Raw genomic sequence first — 27656 nt, forward strand, 5'->3', positions numbered from 1 at the left:
TCTTTTGTTTGATTACTAATCATTTTACCTCATATAATAAAATTCAGAATTTGAAATTACATTCAATGTTTATATTGTTTTTGAAAAATAAAGGAAAATTACTTTGAACAATTATTACTATAATATACATAATTTTAAGGAATATAAATATTACCCCTTATAGAGCTAGGTAATTCGCATAGTTTATCAAAAAAGCTTGCAATTTAAGTAAAATAACAGCAAAGATATTTATTTTTGTAAAATTATGAGGCGAATATTTTAATAACAGCATGTACATCAGTAATTTTAAATACCTTTATCTTCATTCTGTGAAAACTGCCTTCATGGTAATTTATAGAAACAATGCCATTTAAAAGAATTTTGACTTAATTTTTCATAATATTTAAGTATGCATCAGTTTAAGTTTTAAGTTCAATCTCGCTTAAAGATGAGTGAACATTGCGTCTTAGGCACTGGAAATAATGTTTTCTTGCGTCCGTAGTCTTACTGCAAGGAAACAACTTATACAGGGTAAAATTTCCCCTTAAAATTTTTCGCCAATCTTGATGCCTGACACGAAGATAATAGCTGTTTACAACTTGTTTCTGTGTAGTTTATAGTTTAAATACACTTTTAACGCCTTTAGAAAAAATTCTATAAGCGCTGCGACGCAAGATCTTGCTTGAATTATAAAAATCTGATGTGTACACCACATGACTTCCTTGTACGGAATATTAAATTATACGCATTTTTTCTTGCATTTCATTTAAATTTATTGGATTGAATTAAAAGTACTTCATCGACAGCGCATAAACCACAATAGAATAAATGCACTCTTTAAAATTCACTCTATTTGTTTACCATAGCGACACTTTGGCGCTAGGTTCACTTAACAGCGTTATATTTCGTTCATATTATAACTCAGAATGCACAAAGTTTATAACATTTGAAGAATTATCGAATCGTTGCCACATATTCTCTTCAAATAATATAATAAATCTAGAACGGTGTATAAAAGAAGTTAAGCAAACAAAACAAAGAAACAGTTTTTCACACACGATTCAGTATTTCTCATTCAATTAATTCAGTTCTCGCTTCTCGACAAGGCAGAAACACATAAAAATTCAAAATATTTATGTTAAAAATTACGAAGTAAATCTTAAACACTTATTTCCTCGAAAAAATTCCAGAAAGGATTAAGCAGGATTTAATTCGCAATAATAAATGAAGGCGATATCTTTGTTGTTGCGAAGCTTACTCTCTCTAGTTTGGCAACAAATCTACTATTCTGCTGTTTCAAATGTAAACAAACATGTCCACCATGTTATTTAAAAATTAGGCTTAACCGCAATTAAACAGCTTTTAAATTGTTGATAATTGTACAAATATTGCTTGCAGATTTCCTAAAGGCATAAAAACCTTAACCGGAAGATAAGAACAACATAATTCAATCATTTTTAAAGCAAAAAATGCACAATTTACAAACATATAAGAGTAAAGAAACTGAGATCACTGAGCCGGGTAACAGAGTGGATATATGTATAAATATATTTATATACTTTTGGTGCGGCCTATGGCAACCAAAGTACGAGGTGCACATCTACATGTTACAGCAGTCCTATATGCAAAATTTCAACGTTCTGAGGCTACTCGTCTTTGAGTTATGCGAGATACGTACGTACGTACAGACACCACGAAAAATTCTCTTCACAATTCATTTTAAAAAAGTTTTATAATTTTTTTAGAGGAAAAGAGTCTTTTATTCTGCCCTTACGTACAGATGTCACGCAAAGACATCGTTAAATTGCATTCGATAGCGGTCGAAATGGATAATTTCGTTAAAATATGCTGCCTGAAACTTTTCGCGATTACAATACTTGCTTTTTACTTCGTACAAGGAAGTAAAAAAGAAACAAAAGCCGCTTCGACTATAAAATGTTCGGTCAGTCAAAATCCCACGGAAAGTAATTAACTGAATTTTTCTTTCATTTGTGGTTCATTTAACGCCTAATTAAGACGCCAGTATTCCCTTTAGTGTGTTGCGATAGCGCCCGAAACAAACACTCACCCCTTCCCTTCTTGAAAAAAAAATGGAAAAGCTTTAAAAATTTAAATACTTCTCTTGTTAACAACATAACTCTTTCATAGTTCCATTCTCTCCTCTTCTACCTCTTGCTTAGTTTAGTTTTATCTACATTTTCCTGATAAGCCTCTTTTCTAGTAAAAGGAAGATTTGAGGCATCTCCCCACAACCCTCTGTTTCTGTGTGGTTTTTCAAGGGGCCATCGGATTTGATTAATTTACACCTGCAGCCCCCTCCCCCTGCTTTTGCTATAAATTACCTCGCACTATCTTATTTATTAAGCAGATAGTGCAGCAGCTATTTTAAGTGTAATTATTGCGGCGATAAAAGAACCTCGCTTGCATCTCCATTCGGAAGAATCTGATAGTGCGAAGAAAAGGGGGCAGAAATGTGCCCCCCGAGATGTTGTTAATTACGATGTTATGGTAATTAAGTAGCGCGCTTAGGTTACGCACCCTTTATTGCCGTTTATTCTTGCATTTTATCCCGATTAGCTGAAGTTGTTCTTTCAGGCGGTCGTAGAAATTAACCCTAGGGTCGTATGTCTCAGAAGCATTTTGCAGTTTTCTTGGATAACGTATCATTCCGCGGAGTTATATAGTTCCTGCTTCTTTTGCATTTTGCTTTAAGTTGTAATATGAGCTGACAAGTCGTATATCAGACCGTTTATATTTTAATGTAACATTTTATTATAAACTGTGTTAAACTGGAAGTGCTTTAAAAATAAAAAAGATTTCTTGATTATATCTTCGTATATTTCCACCATTTCTTTAATTAATAATCCGTAAAGGAAAATAAGTTCCTTGTTTTGTATTGTATTTTAAATGTCATATATTTTTTATTATTTTTAATCTTTCGAGTAACTTTCATTTTTTATGTATATTTTTATGTATTAAACACTTTTTTATGTTTTTATGCTTTGGAATGTGATGTTTAATCACAGTAGTTAATAAAAAGAAGGGTTAGAAATTAAACTATAGAGAATTTTAGCCATCTTCATAACTTATGGAATCTTGGAATCTTAATTTCCTTCAGGATATTTGACCAACTATAAAATTTTGATGTTATTTACCAGAAATTTTTATTACATGTTTCCTTTAACTTTCTTTCGTTATTTTATTTAAGATGAAACATTTGGCCTTTTGTAATGAAATATTAGTTTGAGATTAGGAAAAAGTTCTTTAGACTACAATTATGGTGGTCTTTAGACAACAATTAAAGTGGTGTTCGGAATGATATGCGATTTTGGCCTAAGAAAATCGGGCTTCAAAGGATTACAACTCAATCAAACTTTTCATCGAAGCTCTTGCGTATCATTTCGAGCGCGCTTAGATCTATCGGAGCCGCTCAAGGGATGCTGGGAAAAGGCAGCGAGGGTTTTGGGGAGTGGAATGGTCAAGTGGGCCCAATAGTCTAATCTGCGGATCGGCATGGCAAGATGTTGTACAGCGCGGCGGCAACTCTTTCTAGGAAACCATCGCATCGAACCACGCACGGCGTCCGAGCTAACCACTGGCTATTGTATTATAGCGGGGACGACACCCGCCCAGCCAGCAACCAATGAATGGCGCAAACATAAGGAGGTCCAGTCTGTGCCATCTGATGATGAAGCTGATGAATTCGGAACCGATGATCCCGACTTCCTAATTCTCTTTGGGCTTTTGCATTCTTAGGGCGGATGGGGAATTTGAAAGGGTTCGTTAATGCCCCTTTTAAAGCGGCCGGTCGCCCAGAGACCGTCTTTGGAAGGGTTGGCGTGGGGAAGGGGGCATGCTTCAAAAGCGTTTAGAGCTCTGCGCTACATCTTAACGGACAGCACAATGGACCGTCCCCGAAATGGCGCAAACTGTTCCTTAATGCAGAGGCGTTTGTTCTGTCCTTTTATTCTAGAATCTCGTTCCAAAGATGTAAGAACAGGAAGCTTCAGGATGATTAATCCAATAAATATTCGCATGTTAAGCTAGCTTCAATATAAGGAATTTTAATTTCGCTTTATATATTTATGATCAACCTCGTTAGTTTATGCTCAGTATTTTTATAAATTTCTCTGTATATTTCACGATCATCATCGTAGTTTATGTTCAGTATTTTAGGCTTTCCTTGTCTTTATTTATACGCTATTTACATCTACTGATTTGAAAAATCGCATCTTAAATATAATCAAGAAGGCTTCCACGTAAACAAAATCAATCATAGTTTTGTAGTTCTGGCGAGCATGAAACTCTTTATCATTTTCGTTTTTCTCATCGAGTAATACTTCTTATATTCTACGCTTACTTTAGTTTAAAATGCTTTTAAATATGGACGTTAAAATTTTTCAATGTTTTTTATGGCATAACAACTGAATATATTTCTTTTACTCCGATATATGAAATTTAAGGCCGTTATTTAAAATACGTTAGAAAATGTCATGTTTATTTTTTTAAAGAACCTTGAAGGGAAATGATTGAAATGTTTCATTTTAGCATGTTTTCTCACAAACAAGAACATATTCTTTATTTCTTTATAGTTTGTCTTTCAGTCAACAGCATTTTACCCCGTTTTTTCGCATTCCACTTAAATATTTATAATATTCTTATGTCATTATTTATTCCTTAGTGGAATGCTTCGTCAATTCGGCAGGGAATTATAAGCAAAAGAAATTATTTTACTTTCTCCTTAAATCGTCAATTTTAAATTCTTCATTTTCTTCTTTATATATACTTAGGACCAAATACATTTAAATTGGCAGCAGTAACCTACTCAGCCTTTCTTATTTTCTTCTGAAGACATTCGTTAAGGATTCTTTCCTACTTTTCTTTTCTTACACCAGGATGTATTAGTGAAAAAGACGTTATGATATTTGGTTTCTTTGCAAGTTACTGCAGTAAGCGCCTCTTACTTTAATCACGTTTGTTCACGGCTATTTTGATAACATTAAATGATGAGGAAAATATATCCTTCAAAATAACGATGGAACTTTTGTAATTTAATATAAATAGGTACTTTCACGGCATTTTAATTGGGAAAATTCAGAAGTTTCTTTATGAACTGCTCGTAATATTTTAAATGCAAGTTTTATTTGGCTGTTTGTAAGGAGCTGTTTATAAAATTTTTGGAAATTATTTGCCCAGTGCTGTACGCCTAAGCTTAATAGTCGGAAGGTATTCCTCACTGGAAGAGAACATTCCATTGTAAAATTAAAAATTAGACAAAAATGAAACCTTGGGATAGATGTTCTCATGGTTTCAGGGTTCATAAAACAAAAAAATTATGCAGAAGTTTCTTTTTCTTCCGAACAGCGTCTGATCGCCCTGTAAATGGGCACAGTTATTCAAAATCGACCCAAAGCTAAGTTTGCTTTCTTGCTTAATTATAAATGTTTGACTAAAACCAGGATGTTTGGTTTAGATTACTTACTTGACGGCATTTCTCTGTCAGTTAACAAATTTTTATAATCTAGTTTGACCTTCCTTGGTGACTTTATTTGTTGACCTTTTATTTGTTGACTTTATTTTAGTTTTGAAGAAACTTTCATTCGATGATATTTTGATCATATGAACCGAACTATTGATCACGATAGGCTATGTCTTTTCCATGTTTTCGTATACAAACGGACAGGGCTTTTGCGATTCGATTACATCATCGGAATGGTAACAGTGACTGCGATCACTCTAAACGGTGTTTAATGTAAACTTTCTTTTATTTAGTATGGACACTTATTGATGTTCTGCTGAAATCTATTTTGTTTATATTTTCTGTATGAAAAAAGGAACAAAACTTTGAATCTTATTTACTATTTTAAAGAGTATTATAGTTTGTTAGGAAACAAAATCCTTTTTAATTTTTCAAAAGGAAAATGATTTGTTTACTCTTTCTCTTTCGAATGTGATGTATTCTGAATAAAAGGCACATAAATTTCAGAAAGAGTTTCAGAACGGCGATAAATATTTATTCTTCTTATTATAAACTGAGTTTTATGCTCTATCCCACATCTGGAAAGAAGATAGTTAAATGGAGCCATTTAATCCGTAGCTGTTTGTTTCAATTACGAGCAGATAAACAAGCAGCGATATATAATCAATACGCGTTCCTAAGACGGCGCAATAAAATAAATGGAAAATGTTGGCAATAATAATAAAAAGCTTTCGATAGAAAGAAAATACCGGAAGTGAAAATTAACTGCAGTTTTATAGAAGAGGTAAGGAAAAGTTGGCTGTAGAAGTTAAAATTGCAGCATTAAAAATTGAACGCTGAATTATCGAAATTAAAAATTTAGAATATAGAATGATGATGAAAATTTAACAATGATTCTGAAATTTAACTAAAGCATTGTCGTAATGAAATAATCTTTGTCCGTAGAAGGGAAAGTATCAGCATGTAAAATTCAATTCCTCTGTATTAACAGTTTTACGCAAGAAAAAGGTATTTGATATGTACATCATGTGGCCATAGAGTTTAAGTAAAAGATATCAATTTATTCAATTAGTAAACAATTTTTTTCGATTAAATGCGCAGGTAATAGGAATTACAGTAGCTACTCTAAACGATCTGTTAAGATTACGAATATAAAAAATCGATCAAGATCGGAAAACCTTTAATCTTTCCAATGATTCGAGCTTTTTGTCGCAATTTTTTACAAAATACATTGAAAAAAAAAAGATTTCATTGTCTGACAGTAATGCTTTCTTTCGTTGGCTAAATATAACGAAACATTTTAAGGCATATGATTGGTAGAGGAATGACACCGATATAGAAATGCGATGTTGATTGGCCATAAAGGAAATGAATTTATGAGTTCCACGCAGAGTTCACTGATCCCATAAAAAAAGACCAGAGACATTTTTCCTCTTCAGTGACTTGTCGATTATGAGATTGCTGATTTTTCGTTTGTATATATATTTTCAAAGCTGTCTAACTGAGATAGCGACCAAATCGTTCAAACAAAATTAGCGATTAAGGACCATCATATTTTTATAAAAAGATTTTTTTCATATGTAAACTCCTCCATATTCTATCGATTCCATGCAAGATCATAAATGCTGCCATGTGTTAGTTTAACTTCGCATGTATATATGTTTCGCAGACATATGTTTGTGTGGATCAGTGAGCATTTTTAATTGACTACAAAGATTTTTGTTATATTTCTGTTACCTGCAGACGCAGTAGTTATTTCATTTCTAGTTGAAGGAAAAATGGTTGTTGTTGGAGCATTTGTATCTTCAACTAAAAAAGGATAATTGCTTAACACTTTCAAATTTTAATATAGACGAAAAATGTTGATATTATGATATTTTAGAGTATTTAATTGATTATGCGTAAATTTTATTCATCCATTTCAAAGAATTGGTTCAAAATTTTTATCTCAAAAATGGGTCATATCTCAATTATTTAAACGCTGACTATGTAAAGCAACACACATGCACATATATATGCATGCATTTGTACGCATATATATTTATATATATTTGTACTGCACTTGTGTATAATATATATAAATCTTGATCTTTCTGTGCATATTCGCTTGAATTGGGCTTTGCATTTTGATTCCAAATGTTTCATTTCATTGCATGGTCCTACGTGTATGGCTGCAGTTTGAGTATAAATGGTATTGAATGAATAGCCATTTTAAAATACCTTATCAATGGAAATTTTTAGTGAAAGTTAGTTGGAGCTAGATATCGAAAATTCACTGTAACGTCCGACTAATTCACTTATACGTCAGATTGGTATCCTTTTAAAATATTCTGTGCCAGATTCCGTCCTCATTTCCTTTCCCCCAAACTTCCGTCGAACACTTTGCCATTAAAGATCTTCGTCTCCTCCAAAACTCAGTTAGTAAGTTCTGTATTCGTACATCATGTGTGAAAAGTTCGTAGGTGAAAGCTAAACTCAGTTAGCTTAGGCACAGGTCCATTTCTAATCGATGTCTTTACCTTTAATTCAATTCGGATCATCAAAAGGAACTCTCTTAACTTGAAACAGATAGACAATTGCAAATGGGTATGGTGAATGGTACCAAGCAGTTGCATTCTTCATTTGGAGTTAAATGTTCATTTCAGTTTGTTGCATATTATTTGGAGATATACAAGTGTCAGATTTTCCAGTTGTAATCATTATTTTGTAGAGAATATTTTCTTAATCTGCAGAATTAGTACCAATTTCAAGCAAGGACTGGTACAGATTCAGCCATATCCTAATTCTAGATGATACCTTTGAGCATAATGCTTTCCAATTAGGGGGAAAGGTCTCTTTGAGAACGGTTATACTTTGGAACCTTTGACACCATCAGGGGGCCACTAATTACTCCGCGCCGCGAAATCTCACCGGCGAGTTCGTCTTAAACGAATTCGCTTTAACGAAGTTTTCTAGCCTCTTCTCTCTTCGCCCTTACCTCCTCGCACCTTTTCCGTTTAGAAGCCGTGAATTATCTGCGTCTTAATTCGATTGTCCTTGTCGGTAACTGGAAAAGGGCTGGTACGTTGAAATCAGATTTTGAGAAAGAGGATTCTTAGTGGATGGCAGTTGCAGTTAGGGTTGTGAGGAGAAAATGGTTTTCGAACGAAGACAGACACTTTTCCCTGCTTTATTTAGGCTGTTCCACTTACCAGTCTGCACTTGTAAAAGACATGCATCTAATGGACCTTTGAGACGAAATCCGTCTGTACTAGTATTTGTTTCTCATTTATGGAATTTTTAGTGGCCGGTATGTTCATTTTGAGGTCATTAACCTAAAAAAAAAGAACTTCTTTTGCTGGCATAAGTAATGTTTAGAAAACACATTCGTTCCATGAAAATAACAAGTGTTCTCTACTCCGTTCTTTGTTTCTGTAGTGAAGTTGCTGTGTAAGAATTTACTGCCGTGTTTGTCTATGTTAAAAGTGAAAAAACATTTCCAGCTCTATTTTCCTTTTCCACATTTCCCTTCAATTTGATTGTACCTTTAAGTAAAATTTTAATGACTCTTTTAATAATTTTAAACTAACTTGTGAATATTTACCCGCTATAGCAAGTCGACCTGTGGATTTGTGGCTAAACCAAGAACGTTGGGAATTTCTTCCAAGTCGTAGCAAAACACAATACCGCATGAGTGGTTTAATAGGTCTATCCTTGAATAAAATAAATACATTTCTCCTAGAGGTGGTAGGCGGAGATGATAGGATACGTAGATGGTAGGCTGAGAACCTTATATGCTAATTACGTATCTATTAAAAGAATGCTTTACATCTTGCATGAAATGCCGAGAGAAATTTCTTTATGAATCTAACTCATGTTTCAACATATGAGATATAGCATTGAAATTCAAATACAAACTATAAATTAATACAATCAAGAAATTTTTTTATCATCTGCCTGGTCATGAAGACAATTAACTCGAATTCTGGTTGAAAACGTGCTTTTATTTCAGAATGAAAGCAACGCAGTGTCGAAGGCAACAGTTGTCGATATCCGGTCGTAGTCAAAGCTGTAAATGCAAACTAGGCTAATTTGCCATTTTGTATTTGTAGAAATATTTTGAAAATGAAATGTACAATCGCGTGGAAAGTTTAGTAATCTAATAGCCATTCTGCTAACTTAAATTCTTTGACATTTATTTACTCCTATTTGCTTATTCTTAACATTTGCGTGATTAAATATTCATATAATGATGGCACAAATTTATGTCAGAATTCCTAAAAGCAAAGAATTTTATCTTTCCAAAGCACGGAATGTAGTACATACGTGGCGGAGACAAGACGGAAAGACGCGAAAAGATTATTGCCTCAGACTCTTAAGAGCGTTTATTTATTAATTTATATTACCAGATTTCGGATGGAAACTGCACTCACTGCGAAGTAATCTCCAAAGATTCCTCCCCGTACGAGAAAAGGAGCGGAAAATCCAGTGTTCTTCATTAGATTCTTATTATCTAGGTCTCGTGTTACAGATTAACTTTTCCACCTTCCTTCTCTTCCCATGATTGTCTTCATGCAGATGCACACCCTATCTTAGCGCAGTTTGATTTCGGAAAATGTGAGCTATTCCGCCCCCTTCTCGAGCTTTAACGAGAAACTACGCAACGCCCATTGCCATGAGCGTCTGAAATTTGAATTAGCAAGCGATAGCAATACTTAGCTTCGTGTTGCTAAGAATTAATGGAAAAGAAAGCTAATCAAATGCAGATCTTGGAGGCGTGTGATTAGAAAGTGGAATGCGGCCAATGGAATATATTTACTTTTTATTGCTACCCTGTTGTTCGTTAAAATCAACATTTAGAAAGCAGATCTTAAAAAAAAATAATATCGCGCAAAAAGGTGTGACTCTATTTAATTCCTGTGACACTTTTGCGTAATAACTCTGCATTTTTCAGCATTATATAATCAATATTTTCATAATGTCAGTTAGTATACGGCTTATAATATTTCAGCCAATATCGAGAAAAAATTTTTAATTCTGACAGAAATATGTTTTAACATTTCTTAAAATCGGTTTGTGCGTGTGTAGAAGATAACGCAAAAATTCGTCACCAGGTGATAATGATGTTCATTTTCTTCCCGTTTCAGTAATCTGTATTTTACAGCACATTACAGTCATATTCTTGATTTAATTGTACATAAGGCGGCGTAATGATTGTTACATATAAGTAAGCTTACGGAGAACAAAGCATAAAGGTTTTTTACATACAACAAAACTTTCTTACTTTAAATTTAAAATCACCTTATATGTGGAAAATTTTGCGTCATCCTGTTTATACATAATACTGTAAATCCTACCAACATTTTATTCTTTATGTGTATTCCATCACAAGAAAAGACAATACCCTTCCCCCCCCCCAAAAAAAAGGAAGGGAAAAGAAAAATCTAAACGGGTTCAGATTTTAACGGTCGCAGATTGTTAAGGTTTTTTAACAATCCTCTTTAGAAATGGGAAATCGCTTAGCTCACAGTATGCCAGTTTGCTGTTAAACCCACTCTTGTTAACATTTTTTTCAGCTTTATTATTAAGGGTCATTTTCTTCTCACTTGCGCCATATATTATTCAACAGCAAAATCACGAAAATTTTAAAAGCAGCATAGCATATGTTTAGAATTCCTTATGCAGTGTTAAAAGTGTTGGCATACATTTTCCTATTTTTCGGTCTTTTCTCAGTTCATCATATGAGTGTTCAGTTTATCTTAATTAGATGGCTTTCAAAATTTTTTTGTTTTTTATTATTAGCGTTCTGAGTGTTTAATATCATGTTCTTTCAACTTACGCTACATAAAATTCTATTCAACACCAAAATCACAAAATGTTTAAAAACAGCATATCTTCAGAATTTTCAGATAAACAGTCTTTCGCACTGGAGATAAAATTTTTTTTTTTTTCCGTATTGTGTAGGCACTGCTCGCTTTGAAATCGTTGATTTGTTAATCAAAAATTTATTAAAGTTTTATTAAATATGAAATTCGAAATAAATAAAATTCGAAATTTAAAATTCGGGCTTCCAGGGTGACATGTTCGGATGGAGGACTACGTTATTCAAAATTTGATAGCCTTAGGTACCGCCATTTTTTCACAGTGCGAGGAATATACATACATACGTGCAGATTCTTTATTATTTAATTTCTTTAAAAATAATACGGAATGAAAATATTTTATGGCAACAATTTGAAAAGTGATTCGCCGCTTATAGTGGGCGACGATATATCCCGTTTCGAGACTTTCTTGCCCAAAAGGACGTTTTAGCGTCGTTTCAGCCTAACGTGGACAGAATGCAGGATATTGTGAGTATTCATTTTTTTCTAACTATGCGTTGAGGGACAAGGGGATCATATAAAAGCTTATATTTCGTAAGTTTTATAAAATTAATTTTTTAAAAATTTAAAAATGCCAAAATATGAAATTTGTGTTATTTAAGACATTTTTATAACTGGAAGCGTAAGTCTACGGCCAGCGGGTAGACATACACTTCAAGTTGCGAAAACAAAGAATAAAGGTGGTCGGGTAAGGACATTGGTATATGGACATTGGACTTATGTGCGCGTAAGGAAGGCGTAATTGCTCGTGAACCAGTATTTATACTACGTAGATGCATAAATAAAGCTAAGGTGTGATTGGTTATATACTGGAGACATAAAAAATGGTAGTGCCCTCTCCGTAACTCGAACCCTGGACCTTTCGAATACTCCTCGAGCATGCTTCTAATTACACGAAGGCATGCAAAAAGGAGGGGGAAAATACTTTATAAATGTATAAACATCTTCTAACACTTACAAAATGAAATAAAAAATATTAATATTTATTAGATAAAATACATAGTACGATCGTAGGATTTACTGTATTGTTCTCTATCAAATCATCAAAACGCTTAGAACAAAATCTGTGTTAACGTTTGAGAAAAATTTATAATACAATAATGAATAATAGCAGCATATTTCAGTCATTTAATACGATGAGAATGAGAATGAACAATGAGAATAAAACTTAGTAAAAGAATGTCTAAAAAAGATGTCAGCTGCGCTGGGGACCATACAAAAGTGACTTGCTAAAAGCATTCTGAACGTCTTGTATGAACTTTCAAACTCCTGTGATTTTCATTTGTAAGACTTAAAATTTTACAGTACTCACTTTACGGAAATGTAAATATATTTCGATGACAGATTAAGAAGTCATAATGTATTGGTAAAAAAAATCTTTATTGCTTACCTTAGAAAAACTGTCTTCTGCCCTTTATTTTCTCTGCTTACTGTATATGCAAAGAATTAAGTGATTTCTATTCTTTTAAAAGCTAAAATTGTATTGAAAATTCATTATCCGATGAATGCTTATTAATCACTCTTTCATCAATAGGGAATTCTTCTATATACAAATGGAGAAGTACGCTCGGCAGGCGATGAGCGAAGGTATCAAGACATCTGAAGATCTGAAGGTGAACACAGATTCCGAATTACTGCGTGTTCTCAATCTACATTACAACAGGAACAATCATATCGAGGTAAGCTAAAAGATTTTTAAAATTTCATCATCAAAATGTATTTATGTATTTTTTAAACAATAAGATGTCAATGTAAGTGAGCAACATATTACACTGTTTAAAATTTTGGATAGTTTAGAGATATTGACAACAGTTTTCTTATTAATCCTACAAGAAATTTTACTTTTCGTTCTAAGATAGTTGAGCTGGTGCTAGTTTGCACCGTCGCACCAAAGAGAAATTCGAATTTTGATAGAAGTTTTAGGATATTGCCAATGTCATAAGTTTAGAATATAATAATTAATATTTAATGAACGACTCAGCTACATTCTGGTCTTATTTGCTGAAGAATGTGTACTGGACTGGTTGACTAGAAATTATGCATAAGCTAATATGGCCACCCACCGCAGTGACTCTAATGGAAATTCTAGTATTTGTGTAGAGAAACTGAAGGCTTTGTCGTCGATACATTACCGAAATAATCCAGCTTCTCTGTATAAATCTGGAAGTGTTAGAATCATGCGTCTTACAAATCCCGCGCACTCCTAATTAGATTTCCAATCCCAAACAGTAAGATTTATAATGATATGAGGTGTTTAAGGCCACTGTTGCATTTAAGATAAGCTTTCTCTCCCGTAAGTTCAGTGCTGTAATTAAGCTGTATATGTGATTCTCAGAAAATCGGGTAGGAATCACATAAAATTATGGTTTCTTAATAGCATTAATAACTTACTGCTTATTAATGCGACTCGCCGTATACAGTTTAGATAACTAACAAGTAATTGGTTATATTAATCTGTTATCAACGCATTGATATAAACATGTATTTTTAAAGTCAAGCAAAAACGTAGTTGTCTATTTTACATATAAATACATACGTAATAAATTCAGTAGCAGAAATTTGGATGGCGTAGAAGTGTTGATCCATAATGACTAGGAAATTTGAAGCGAAGGCAGATTAAATCTTCAGTTTTATTTTCAACAACATATCGCGGCTACGCACGAATCGGCACATTAAATGAGCCTGTTCCAAAGGGCTTACATTTTTGATAGATTTGCAGCCAAAACGAAGAAGCAGATAGGCTGCAGTCCAGCTAAGGCAAAGCGTAGAAAGAAAAAGCGTAATGTTCAGGATGAAATCTTAAGTGACACTGAATTATTTTTGTTTCTCAAAGCATTTTGATTGGATAGTTAATATTGGTGTAAAATTATTATTGGCTGCTTGAGTTTTAGTTCCATTTACGTCACCAGAATTACGTAAGAGTCATATGACATAGATTTTTCTCGAAATGGCGCAGTGCAAATAGATGTTGCTATTTTTGGAATAGAGAAGGGAAATTAATTTACGCTGCTAATTTAATCTTTTACATATTCTTTATTTTTCTTACATATATATAATTAAATACATTGCTTATGATCAAATCTCGTTGTATGTTAAAAGATAATGGAATTACAGCTAGGAAATATGAAGTAATTCAAAGCAAGTTTCGCCAATAAACTGAAATGTTATCTTTTATGTGCTGTCAATAAGGGTAGCTGTAAAAAGAATTCTAGTTGTATTTATACGCAATAATCTGTCTTGGATTTCTGTAAACTTTAATTGCATGTTCTTATAATTGATTCATGTACCATTTCGTGACGATTGTCTTCTGTTTATATATACTGCTGGCTCTTAAAACTGGCTGATGTGCCATGAAGGAAGCGCACAGCAAGCCTGAAATTTGCGTGGAAAATAAAAAGAATATGCTAAGATTATGCAAGTGATTAGAATTTTACTTTATGCGCATATTGCAAGTTTGAGTCATGACAGCTCGAAGCAGTATTAAGAAAGCAGACTGAATGCTAGTTTTTCATTCAGAAATCGCATTTATTCGTTGTTTTTTATATTGGAGGCTGTGTTATGTCTCTTATCAGAAGAAACTCATAGCACCAGTCTCAGAATTCTATTGCCGGAAAACTGTGGCCCATTGTAATATGGATTTTTGTGCCGTGCAATTGTTATTCATTTGTCCCGAAATTCAGTGATTGTTATGAGAATTTGCTATCGACATGTCAAAGAGGCACATTGTTGTTAAGTGTCATAAGCTATATCGGATACTCTGAGTCAGGGAACTGGGTGCGTTACGAGTACCAGATATGCGCATGCATGAACAGTGCGACGATGCCTGCAATGCTACAGATTGTCAGCGAAGCTGTTATTACTTATTAGTGCAAGGACCAACGCCTATAATGTTGCGTTCGACAACATGCACGTGACGTCGTCTTTTTTTTTTATGAATTCCTCTTTTGCTTTCTGCATCAGGATGGTGTATCTGTGTAGGAAAGGCACTGACAGAAGCACTGGGAACTTACATTCTCCATCATCAAACCGAACCTGAGCTTGGAGTTGTACAAGTTCCAGTATCTACGCATACTATTCGCTCGTAGTCCAGGTATTCGGTATTTTGGGCGGCCGCAGTTACATTACTGATGTTTTAATACTGGTGACTGTGCCATATCTTCGTGCCCAATATTTCAACAAGGCAGTCGAGACTTTATATTTCGATGTTATCCTACGCTTACTTAATACACAGTATGTTAAACTCCTGTCTTATTCGGTGCGTTTTCTGTTTCTTTCAGCGATTATTTAATCAATAGATGCAGGGGGAAAAGCGCGATAATATACGTAAATGAAGTCTGGCTGTTGTTGTCATATTCAAATATTCGGGATATTGAATATTTTCTGTGCTTTAGATTTACCTTAAATTTTACTCATTTCATTCTTCTATTGTAATTTATTTTAAAAATAAATGTGATTCTGCGGACTGTTTTCTTACAGGCTGTAGCAATTTTAATAGCCATCTATATATGTTATAACACATCATCTAGAGGTATCTGTATATACTAATGATAAAGACTTTTTATTCTCTTTTTAAATCAATAAAGTGTAGTTCGAGTTTTTAATGTCAGAGTGGATAACGAAGTGTTGAAAGCCCATTTCTGCTCTTAACATAAAGTATAAACTTTTAGTGCATCTTGGTATTTTAGTATGTTTATCTGATGTTTGATTTCTCTTCACAGGCTCCGGAAAACTTTCGGTATGTGGTCGAACAAACTTTGCGGGAGTTCTACAAAGCCCTGGTGGCCGGTAAAGACTCCGAGCAATCCTGGAAGAAGTCCATCTACAAGATCATAGCTCGTATGGACGACAATGTTCCCGAATATTTCAAATCCCCGAACTTTCTCGAAACGTTAGAGTGACGGTGGTGGAACTTGTAAATCCGTGCCTTCTTTGGACTTCATATCGATACTTGAATGACAGAGACCGATAATCAGTACTCACGAGTACTTCTAGTTGACTGAAAGTTTCAAATATCCAAATGTGCGAACCACGAGCAATTTTTCCTGGGTACTGCTAACAGCTTGAGGATGGAGCACACTTTGAACTCAAGTACAATACTTCGTCATAGATGCAGTCTTTGTAGAAGTTTCTTTTTAAAAGCTACCAGTTACACAGAGAAAGATTTCTTTTAAAAAAATCTGTTATGCCACTGTTTTGTTAACTGTTGTGGATGTACTGGCACAAAACTTTATCTTACTCTACATTTGAGAAATTTTGTCGAATATTTATTTGAGAAGTAAAATGAACAAATAAGCTGAGCTACATTGATTCATGTTTTACAGCGTTCTTAAAATTTGTAACATTGTAAAGGATGTGCAATCCTGATGACTCTGCCACGAACATTCCAGCGTCAGGACGTTTTGATCCCATGCTGTTATCAGCAAACACAAAGAGAAGAGTCTCGCGAAGCTGTTAGCCTTACCCCGTTTGGAGACTATATGACTGAGAATCAACAAAACAGAAAACGCATATCCATTTTTTGCTGATGCTGATCTTCGGTCGAACTTTGTCACGAGTGATGCACGAGACACATATGTAAATATTCTTAAATTTCTGTGGAGGCCCTTCGGAACAAAACAAAATAAGCCAGCTGAATGTTAATTACTTTAGGAACAGTTGAAGAAGTGGCAAAAGTATTCTAACGAACTTTGGTGTTTTCATTAACTTAGAACTAATGGCTGAAACGGTATTGGTTAATTATATTTCAATAAACAAATTTTAAAATACAAATCATGTTGTGGATCTTGATTAATAACCTAGTTAATTTAAATTAACCGCGCTTAGTAGTTAGAATTTTAATTCTTAAAATATTTATTTAACTTTTTACTTTAAACATTATGGATTTACGTTATAACAATTTAAAAAACGATTTTTGAAGCAATATAAGAGTGGCATGTAGAATGCTCAAAATTTACTATTCTTTGATTAATTTATGCTTTTAATGTGATTCTAATAATGTAAAGATTATGTAAACTGAAATTATTTTATGGAATTGATTAACATTTCATTTAATGAAAGAATCATTAATAAATACATTTGTTTTATAAATTTAATTCTCCGTACAAATTGCTTATTTAATAGTTCTGCTATTATAGTACATAAACGGAGTTCTTTATTTTAGCTTAATAATTAGTTCTCTGAAGATCGTTAATGTCAATACCATTTGAATATCTTAAAACTCCTTCAGCTGTTCCAGGCTTTTGTAGCTATCTGGCTCTTAAACTTCACATAATTTGTTACATATATATATATCATACTGTTATAAGTTTCGATAACAGTTTCTGCTATCTCCGATGAAAAAGAATTTTTTTTAATCGATGTAGTCAGTTTTTAATGATCACGACAAGAGGTCTAGTCAGTATTGAAGATATCACATAGACCAGAATTGGTTAAGGGTCACAAAATTTAACTGTATTCTTTTATAAAGCATAGTGTCAGCAATATATGTTCAGTTTTATATTGATAATGTTTAAGTATTACCATATGTATGATTAAAAAAAGTCTTTTCTGTGTACCTTTACTCAAACATAATTTTTCTCTATATCTGGATCTGCTTTATATATGCAATTTTATTTTATGAAAATAACTTTGGAAAGATTTTCATTCGTTATGTGTTATAATTATTAAAAAGTTCTAAAGTGATAATGCTAATACTGTAAGAGAAATTAAATTTAGAGAGTTATCATTAAGATATATATATATATATATATTTGCAGGACTGTTAAATAATTGTTAAAAAATTGGTGAAACGAATCGTTGAACGTTGACGCAACAGTATGTTAAAAGTTTACTGTTAAAATTTCACCATCCAGAAAAATTAAATTATTTTATAATTTTTAAAAATTTAAAATATTTGTATGAATCATAATCTTATTTAATTAAATTTAGTTTTAAAAATTAGTTTATCGAATTGTAATGACATACAAGAAATGTAAGATAATTTATAAATTATTTCTTAACTAATATTATTTGGTCTTTTATTAAAAAGTTTATAAATAACATAAGGCAGTCACTCAATATGTTTAATGCATTAAGTTACCTTTATAATAAGTACTGCGTATTAATATTGAATAGTATATGTATGTATAATTTAATATATGATTATGGTCTATCTATACACATATCATGTTATTAAGAATTTCATTAAGAATACTTGAAGTGTAATGATAATTACTATTTCTCAAGAACGTTTCCTGGATTAGTTTTATTTTTAAAAAGCTGAAATAAATTTGCCTCTCAGTAATTAAGTCAATCAGAATTATTGCATTAATCTGTTAATTCCATGAGACTAAAAATTAATTCTAAAACTAAATATTTTATTTGTTTCAAAAAGAAGCATTTGCTGTTTCTGTTTCTCAGTGCGATATTGCATAAAATAAGTCAACATAATCTCTTAGCCTTTATTTTCATTGTGTGCTAGTCATTATGACATTTTTCTCCTAAAATGTAATTTATTGCTTTTTATTGTATTCATTTTTATATGTATAAAGTCTATTATATATTTACGTTATTAGTATTATTGTAAAAAATGCAGCCCATGAAGAATGCATAGGTCTGAGTTTTTTTTTTTTTTTTTTTTTTTTAGTTTTACTTTTCAACCAAAGAAATAATTATATTTTTTACGATTTCTAGAAGCGCTATCAGAGTTTCAATATGGGTATTAAGAAAATGTAATAATTTATATAAATACTTTCGAAACTAAGTAATAAAGCTAGGGAAACAATCACAGTTTCTTTTCAATAACAAACGGCTTGTTATTGTATTTGATAGAAATATATGCAATATTGCTCTGATAGCTCTTTTGCGAATCAAAAGAATACACTGGTCTGATCTTTTTCTAGTCAAAGAATCTCCTTAAAGTCATTTGCGATAAGATTATACCTGTTTATTTAAACTAAAACTTAATAAACAAATAAACCAGCTTCGTTTAAAAAACGAAATTACTTCATTTTGCATTTACGTAAAAATTCAACAGATCTTACATTCTGATATAAGTTAAAAATCAGGTCACCAGATGCTTAAATGCGTGTTGGGATTTATTTCATCGTTTAATGCGTTATTGAATGCTTTAATCATTATCAGAATTTTAATTCTTCGGGTATTTTTTTAAGATCTTTGAATTTTCCGTACGCAGTTTCTGTAACAGATCTTATATATTACTCAGACTTTTATAACGGGTAGTAACGAAATCTTTAAAATAAAGCAAATGGTTTAGGAATGATCATGATTTAAAATTGTTTTATATCGGTGAATAATTTTTGTTTCTTTAACGACGGTTTGTATATAATATAATAATACTAAAAGAAAATTACTAATTATATAATTAACAATTTTTCTATTATTTAAAAACAACTTGATAAATAATATAACAAGAAAATTTAAATGATTTTCTATAGTATTTTATAATCAAATCTAGAATAATTTTAATTAAAAAAATTCAGCCGTTTTACGTTTTTAACCAAACTATAGTTTAAAATCTATTTTTATTATTAAAAATGTAGTTTACTAATTAGTAGACCTGCTATTTCAAGCCGATTAAATACAGTTAGCGAATGGAAACTGTATAAATTGGAGAGTAATATTGTTTGTGAAAATTTAATTGTTATTAATTTATCAGTTTAACTGTTCTAAATACCAGCTATCATCAGGCTAACTATTTGAAGTAATATGATATTTTTCTTAAGTTTTAAACAATTAACATAATTTTTTTTAATGCCTTAAATTTCATTGTAGTAGTATTTATGTGAAAAATGTCACCAGTGCGTTTTTAGACATGAAACCATTAATAAGAAAATTCGGTATTGTGTATCCTAACAAAGACGATCCTTGCGAAACGAAAAACCATTTCCTCTTCTGAACTTCTATAAAGCTGTTCTTCTAAATGGCGGACATCCTTTTATTGCAAGCTGGGAACAGCGCATCAAGCAGGATAACTCCTAGACTTCCTTTTTTCGAAAGCTACATCCTCTACTCTAACTTTTGTGGCCTCGTCTTCTGACGTCAAGATCTACGACGTGTTGCCAGTCGTAAGGTATCAATTTTCCTCCCTAGAAAATGAATCGTTCCTTATTGAAACAATGTTAGCGAAATGTATTCGCTTTCGTACGTATAACCGAGCGAATTCTTTTCTGTGCGCCATCATAACCTGCATTAAAGAGATGTAATAAATTTGTATGTAAAAAGTTATTACGGAATTTATACATCCATTCAAAACAAATAAAAGTATTTAAAATATTTCAATTGTGAAATTAATTTAAAATGCAAATATTCGATTCCTGTATATTATTTTCTAATACATTTGTTGGAATTTTTCTTGCATATTACTCATTCGTCTGAAAATTCATAAATAATAATTTTATTAAATGGCATTAATTTTGCGAACTAAATTAAAAATTGCTAATTAAATTTGTAATTGTGAAACGCTATCAGAAACACTTTAAGAATACTTTTGATAGAAATTCCACATTTTTAAAGATGTATATAAATATTTCCTAATTTTGTTGAGTATTCGTTTAATAAAATTTTGTTTAGTTTGTTACTTATATTTTACATTTACTTATTTATTGTTATTTATTCCCTATCTTGAATAAATATTATTTTAGTTTATTATTCAAAAACGTGTGCTGCTGCATTCAAATCTCCCTTTAAAAAGTAGCAAAACTTAAAAATTAATAATACAAAATGTAAGTTTTTTTTATATCTAGCTACCAGACACATTTCTTAATGTTTGTAATTTTGATTTTGTACTAATATTTCTTTGATTGTAGAAATGGGCATATAGTCATATCTATATTACTCGATTATGGATGCTTGATTGGTATAGAATATTCATAAACATTCCCGGTTGCATGAAAAGATATTTAGAAAACTAATTTAATTTCTAAAAATCTAGTGAAATTTGACGCAAGCAAATTATTAATATACAAAGATTATGTAAAATGTGAAGTTGTATGAATATTGATAAATTATATTATAGGTTTTTTTATTGTCTTTCATCGGTTTATTTATAGTAATGTGTTTTATATAATCTATTTTATATAAATATTGTTTAGCTTTTGTTACATTCCATCCCTCTGTATTTAAATTGCTTTTTTAAATCAAAATACTAAGGTAAGCAGAAATACCAAAGAATAAAATGTTTCGCGATGCCACTAGTCAGTAACAAATATATGAGAGTTTCCTGGATTGAAAGCAAAATGCATATTATTTGGTGAAAGATTTTATCTTCATTTTATGAAATGTGGATAATAAAATTAAAAATACGTATTTCTATGTTGGTTAGTGTAAAGTATATATATTAAATAAATTTAAAGGCTTGTACAAATTTTTTTCTATATAAAATTTTTATAGAAAAATCGAATCTTGTATTAGACCTGATTCTGCATTCCTGCCTCGATAGTTGAGCAGTTTTCCTTCAGTATTGTTTACTGGTGTGTGTTTTATTGCACAAAACTTGTAATTATTTTTAATTTATTTTTTTCATTTTATATTCAATCATCACATCATAGAATAGGAAAGATGTAAATGAGAAATTTATCTATAAATATGCTATTTGCACTCTATGGAAATGTTTTTTCATCTATTGTACATCCTGAATACTTAATGAAAATTCATATATATAGTTTGTATTTACAAGCTTTGTATGTTATTTAGAAGAACGTTTACAGAGTTCGTTGCACTTTCTAACAGAAGTGCCCGGATGCGATGATGGAAAAAAGTTCTGAAATTTTATCTGGAAATGTATTTATTATTCGAAGTTTTTCCTCATCAAGTTTTGAACTGTGTGTTTTCTGTGAAATTTCTCATCAAGCAAAATTTCGTATTTTACTGGCATGTTTCGCTTATCAAATGGCAACTTCTGTGAATGTCATATCACAGCATTGTTCTTTTTTTAAAACGTGTGTATGTGTCTGTTTTTGTCCTTACATATACATATATATATATATATATATATATATATACATACATATATATATATAGCTCAAATAAATGATTTTTTAAAAATGTTTACTGCTGTTTTCTTTGCCGTTCATTTGTTTCCAAACAACTTGAAATTTATTTTTGTTAGTTATAAAATTTTTGTAAAACCCGAAAGGAAGTGAATGTTCTTTTATATTAGCAAAGTTAATTTCATATTAACAAAGTGCACATCCAGAAAACCACCAATCTAGACTTAACTTCAAACAACTGGTGATATCTCAACGCCACCTATATCTAAAAATCATGAAAAGACACCAAAAGGTCAGTACTCTAGCACTGGGCTTATGCCAGGTCACACCTTAGAACCGAAAAGGAAAAGCGAAAAGAGCGATGAATAGGCTACACCTCCCAATATTTGATTTCGAGCAACATCAATAATTTTCATAATCCTAAAACACCAAAACATAAATCATAAAACACCAAACGTACTGAGCTGAGTCTACGAACTGTTTTTATGAACTTTGGACTGAAAGGTTAAAGCTCAATACAGTCTTATCTGTAACAAAGGCCCTCATATAACAAGAATCAGACATTCCAATATATTAGCAAAATCAAACCCTATATGTTTATCTACTTACATAAAAATGCAACGATCTCCAAAATATCAATTCTGTTTACGTAATCCAGTATTGTAATGAGTATATTCAGCGGTTTGTGTTATGTTATGTAGCTTTGCCTAATTTTATGTTATTATCCTCTTATGTTTAAATGTAATAACTTCGATGTACAAGTCCAGTGTCCCTTCGGTTGAAAAGCATACAGTCAATTCCAATTTTTCAAACTGTTGGTTAATGTATTGGCGCAACACCTGTTCAATTCTGTAGTGAAGTCTCTAGCGCTGCATACACATTACCTTTACCTGTATACAGATGTTCAGTGAAGTTGAAACTTATTTTAAATAAATTAATGCTGCAATTAAATTTAATGCGTATTTAAATAACACTTAATAACCTTATAATAAATATTTAGAAAATTAGGAAGATGATTGTAGCATTAACGCAATACAGCGCAGTGTAAAGGGGGGAGGACTTCTTCTTTTCTAATGAGATTGAGTCTCAAGGTACTTTAAATTTATGCTCTTATCTTTCTTATATACAATATATATTATAATAATTAAGGATTTAATATAAATTTAGTAGCAAAATAAACACTAGAAAACGTCCCCAAAGTATACTGACTTATACTTAATACTTAATCCATTGAAATAATGAAGTCAGTTATAAATTCATTTCACCTCTATAGTACGGTAAAATTTCAGTTATCCGGAACTCTAACTATCCGGATCGTTTGTGCTGCTTTTTAGGCCAAATGAAAATGAAGTCCTTGTTAGTATTTTATTCCGTTGACTTTTTTTTTTCAAACTTTTTTGAGACTTTCTTTCCAGCAAAATAATGAAGTCAATTATAAATTCATTTCTCCTCTATAGTATGGTAAAATTCCAGTTATCTAGAAATCAAAATTATCCGGATCGTTTGTTCTGCTTTTTAGGCCATATGAAAAGGAAGTCCTTGCTAATTTTTTATTCCATTGACTTTTTTCCATTTAAAAAACTTTCTTTCCAGCAAAATAATGAAGTCAATTATAAATTCATTTTTCATGTATAGTATTGTAAAGCTCCGGTTATCCGGAACTCAGACTATCTGGATTGCTTGTCTTACTTTTTAGGCCAACTGAAAATGAACTCGTTGTTAATTTTTTATTCATTTGAGTTTTTCCCGTTTAAAGACTTTCTGACTTTCTTTCCATTGAAGACCACTGTCTAACTTTCCATTGAAATAATAAAGTCATTATAAATTCATTTCTCTCTTGTAGTATTGTAAAATTCCAGTGTGGAATACAAACTATCCGGATCGTTTGTTCTGCTTTTTAGGCCAAGTAAAACTGAACTCGTTGTTAATTTTTGTAAAAGATAGCATATATAATTTTAAGAAGTTAAGACTCACTAAGATGTATGTGTATAATATGTATCCAGTGTGCTTGGAATGTTCGGCAAGTATTACGTTTATAATTATGACAATATGTAAAAATTAATCAAAAGATTGTTGCGTATTTTAACAAGGCCTTATCATTTTAAAAATACTTTTTGACATCTTACTGAACTATAGTAAGTTCCCCTTTTCTAAAACCACTCGAAGCATTACTGGAAGCTGGAGATGTTACGTCAGTTTGGATATACCATTAAAATGACATTCAATAGGGCTGTATATTTATGCGAATAAAAAAATTGCGATATGAAAGTTTCAGCAAGCTGTATCAGGTTCAATGTTCCGTCTTACTTTCTTTGGGAACATGCAAGGACCTGACTCGGAACAGAGAGCTTACTAAAGCTATGTTCAATAACTGTGGGAAGTAGACAGGATACACAAGAAGGGTATACAAAACCCTTTATTTTTCTCTCTTTACAATAATTTCCGTACTTCGGAATACAAAGACCCACTACTTGTGGTCTAAACGTAAGAATATAAAAATATAACTAAACTTTGAAATAATAAACGTGGAAGATTGGCCTTATATTAACAGGAAGCCGTATGTAGTACAGAGAACTGTTAACACTACAATACGTTTAAAATTATCAAGAGGATTAAACCTCTGGCCTGGAAGGCAACCAGCAACTGAGTAAAACTTCTAAGGTAAGCGGCCTGCTTCGACTAACTCCTTCCTCTCTCTAGCTTGGCAAAAAGCCACAACTTAAGTACTTGGCGTTCGCCAGACAAATTTTGCATAAATAAGTTAACGCTTATAATTCTGGCCGGAAGTAGAAAATAAGAAGTGATAGTAAAGATTTAAAATAAAATAAACGTTAGTAAAACTTAAGATCCTTACATACTTCCCGCCAGAGTTAATTAGTTTGAAACTGAGGTCTAAAACGACCTTGTTGAAAACTTTTAGCTCTAGAATCTAACGCGAGGCCAATCTTTTACAAACATTTCTCGCTAGAAACTAGAAATTAAAAAAAGAAAGAAATTTGTTTTTACAATAGCAGCTCCAAGGACACGCAATTTTTCATCTGTACTGCATCTAAACAGGAGCTTCTGGAAGGAAAACTAGTTTAATGAAATGTTACACAAAGAAATGGCAAGTAACATGCATATTTATATTTCTCTTAACATTCTTATTTCATTCATGACTATTTTAATTATCTCTCCCCGTGCTCTCTGACATGTGTTGTAAAAGAACACCAAACACGAATGTGTTTATGTATACGTGTTCAACACTTCCTCCTACAATCAAAACACTAACGTGTTAAAAATTCAACATACCAAGACCTCGTAACACACCCTAACTTCAACTCTAAACCCTGAGGTACTATTCTGAAAGTGGTTAACTCTGAAGTGTAGCGTCAGAGAGCCTAACTACATTCATTCAACCTTTAACACATATTCACCATGATTTGGTCTTTTTACAGTCACACGAATAAAAAAAATTTTTAACATTACTTTCACTTTTACCATATCACGGTGTTTCTTAACATTTAAAATAACAGTTCACATTGTATATAAGAACATATTAACATGCCGTTAATTTTACGCATTTGAAAACATACATTAGTAGTACATTGTTAACTTCTATTCTTTTCAAAGCAAGTGCCAATTCTTCTACATTGAAATACTACATTTCAAAAAGTCTTTCAGACTAAAACTTCTTTCTTGCCAGAAAGTTTTAAATAAAATTTATACAATAACGTTTACAATATTTAAGTATTTACACATCGCTATTATACATAATAATCGCTATAACTTTAGTTTTACGCACGAGTAATTGAAAAACATAATACCAAAATCGGTAACAACTCATTTCTCGCCCTTTTGGCGATAAAGGTAGACCTCGCATGAGGTAAAACTTCTTGAAATCTGCCACTTGTAGTAAGAATGAAAGATTAACTTAAGTTTGCAAAGTAACATAAAATTTTACTTATCTTTGTGATATTCGGACATTCTTTTATGAGCCCAGTCCTGGAAGGTAGCGTAGATTCTCGTTTGATTTATCCTCCTTCGTGTGCGGGCTCGCCCTTCAGTGCCTTCCTCTGGAAGCTTTCTTTTTTCTCCAGTTCGGTCACCCTTGAATACCTTCTTTTTCGCCTCTGCCTGTGGTCTTGGCCGTTTGATGGCAGCTGGTCTTGGCGGAACCGGGAAACTTCTTTCGCGTTCCTGCTTGGACCTCGTTGCTGGCCGTTCAAATTTTCCTTGTAACTTTTCCTCCGCCGCTGATGGCCCTTCCGCAGTTCGGCGACTTTTGCTGCGGAGAGTTCTGTCGGATGAGTCAATCTTCCGTTTCACAGCCGGGTTATAGTTGCCGTCCTTTCTCCCGGTCCTTTCCACATACGTCGTCCTTCTCCCTTCTTCATTCTGGGGATGTTCGTGAACTCTGTTTTCTGGACGGTGGAACGGCTTCTTTTTCTTTTTACCTTCAGTTTTTCCGCGGGGCAATTTTCTTTTCACTTGCTTCTGTCTCTCATTGGCTTGCCCTTGTACTTGTCGTTTTCCCACCTCTGGAACTTGTACCTGCGGTGTCTGCCGTACCGGATCCTGCAAAAGATCTGAAAAGATTTTCATTTTATTACGATCGAAGTAGGGTTTAATTTGATCCATATTTGCGGAACAGGTTTCACCATTTCTTGCCTTTAACACTACAACAGCGTGAGTTATTTTTTCTATAACATATGGTCCTTCAAAGCGTGGAAAAAATTTGGCAGTTTAATCTTCTGGTGCTGAAGAAAGTGAATGCTTAATTTTTAAAACTTCATCCCCTACTTTATAAGTTACTCCCCGTCGTTTCAGATCATAGTATAACTTCTGTTTTCTTTGTGCTACTTCCGTATTCTTTTTTGCTTCTTTTATTAGTTTTTCTATATCACCCATTTTAAATTCTGGGGCTCTTTGTTGCACATAAAATAGTTTATCTAACGGTGTTATAACCTTTCTGCCTAGAAATAACTCAGCAGGAGTTTTGCCCGTTGTATCATGTTTTGCGGTCCTAAGGGCGAAAGCAAATTCATTGACATAGTTATCCCAGCTTTTATGAAAATTTTTAACATAACTACGGATAATTTTCACTATATTTCTGTTGACCTGTTCCGCTATATTTGATTGCGGCCGATACGGGACCATTTTTAAATGACGTATGCCCAGTTTTTGACACATGTCTTCAAATATATTACTTACAAATTGAGGACCATTATCGGATACAACTTTTAGGGGCGCCCCGTATTTTAAAATATATTTATTTAAAATAGAATCAGTAACTAATTTCGCGGAGGCTCGTTTTAAGGGAACAATTTCGGTCCACTTACTAAAATGATCAACCATAACAAGGAGATA

The 27656-nt window shown here is 32.3% G+C and overlaps 1 protein-coding gene across 4 annotated transcripts in view; it reads left to right on the plus strand.

The window, feature by feature from the left end:
- The window catches only part of pros (homeobox protein prospero), a 281310-nt gene extending 258944 nt beyond the window's left edge, over positions 1–22366 (plus strand). For all 4 annotated transcript variants that reach the window (XM_035364780.2, XM_035364779.2, XM_035364784.2 and 1 more), the window contains 2 exons: positions 12854–12998; positions 16038–22366. In XM_035364780.2, coding sequence (XP_035220671.1) covers positions 12854–12998; positions 16038–16217 — 325 coding nt within the window. In that variant the 3' untranslated portion in view covers positions 16218–22366. The remainder of the gene's footprint in view (positions 1–12853; positions 12999–16037) is intronic.
- Positions 22367–27656: the final 5290 nt, after the last annotated feature.

This window comes from Stegodyphus dumicola, chromosome 12 (assembly GCF_044657685.1).
Source record: "Stegodyphus dumicola isolate Sdum_Otavi_A_Nest chromosome 12, ASM4465768v1".
NCBI lineage: Eukaryota > Metazoa > Arthropoda > Arachnida > Araneae > Eresidae > Stegodyphus > Stegodyphus dumicola.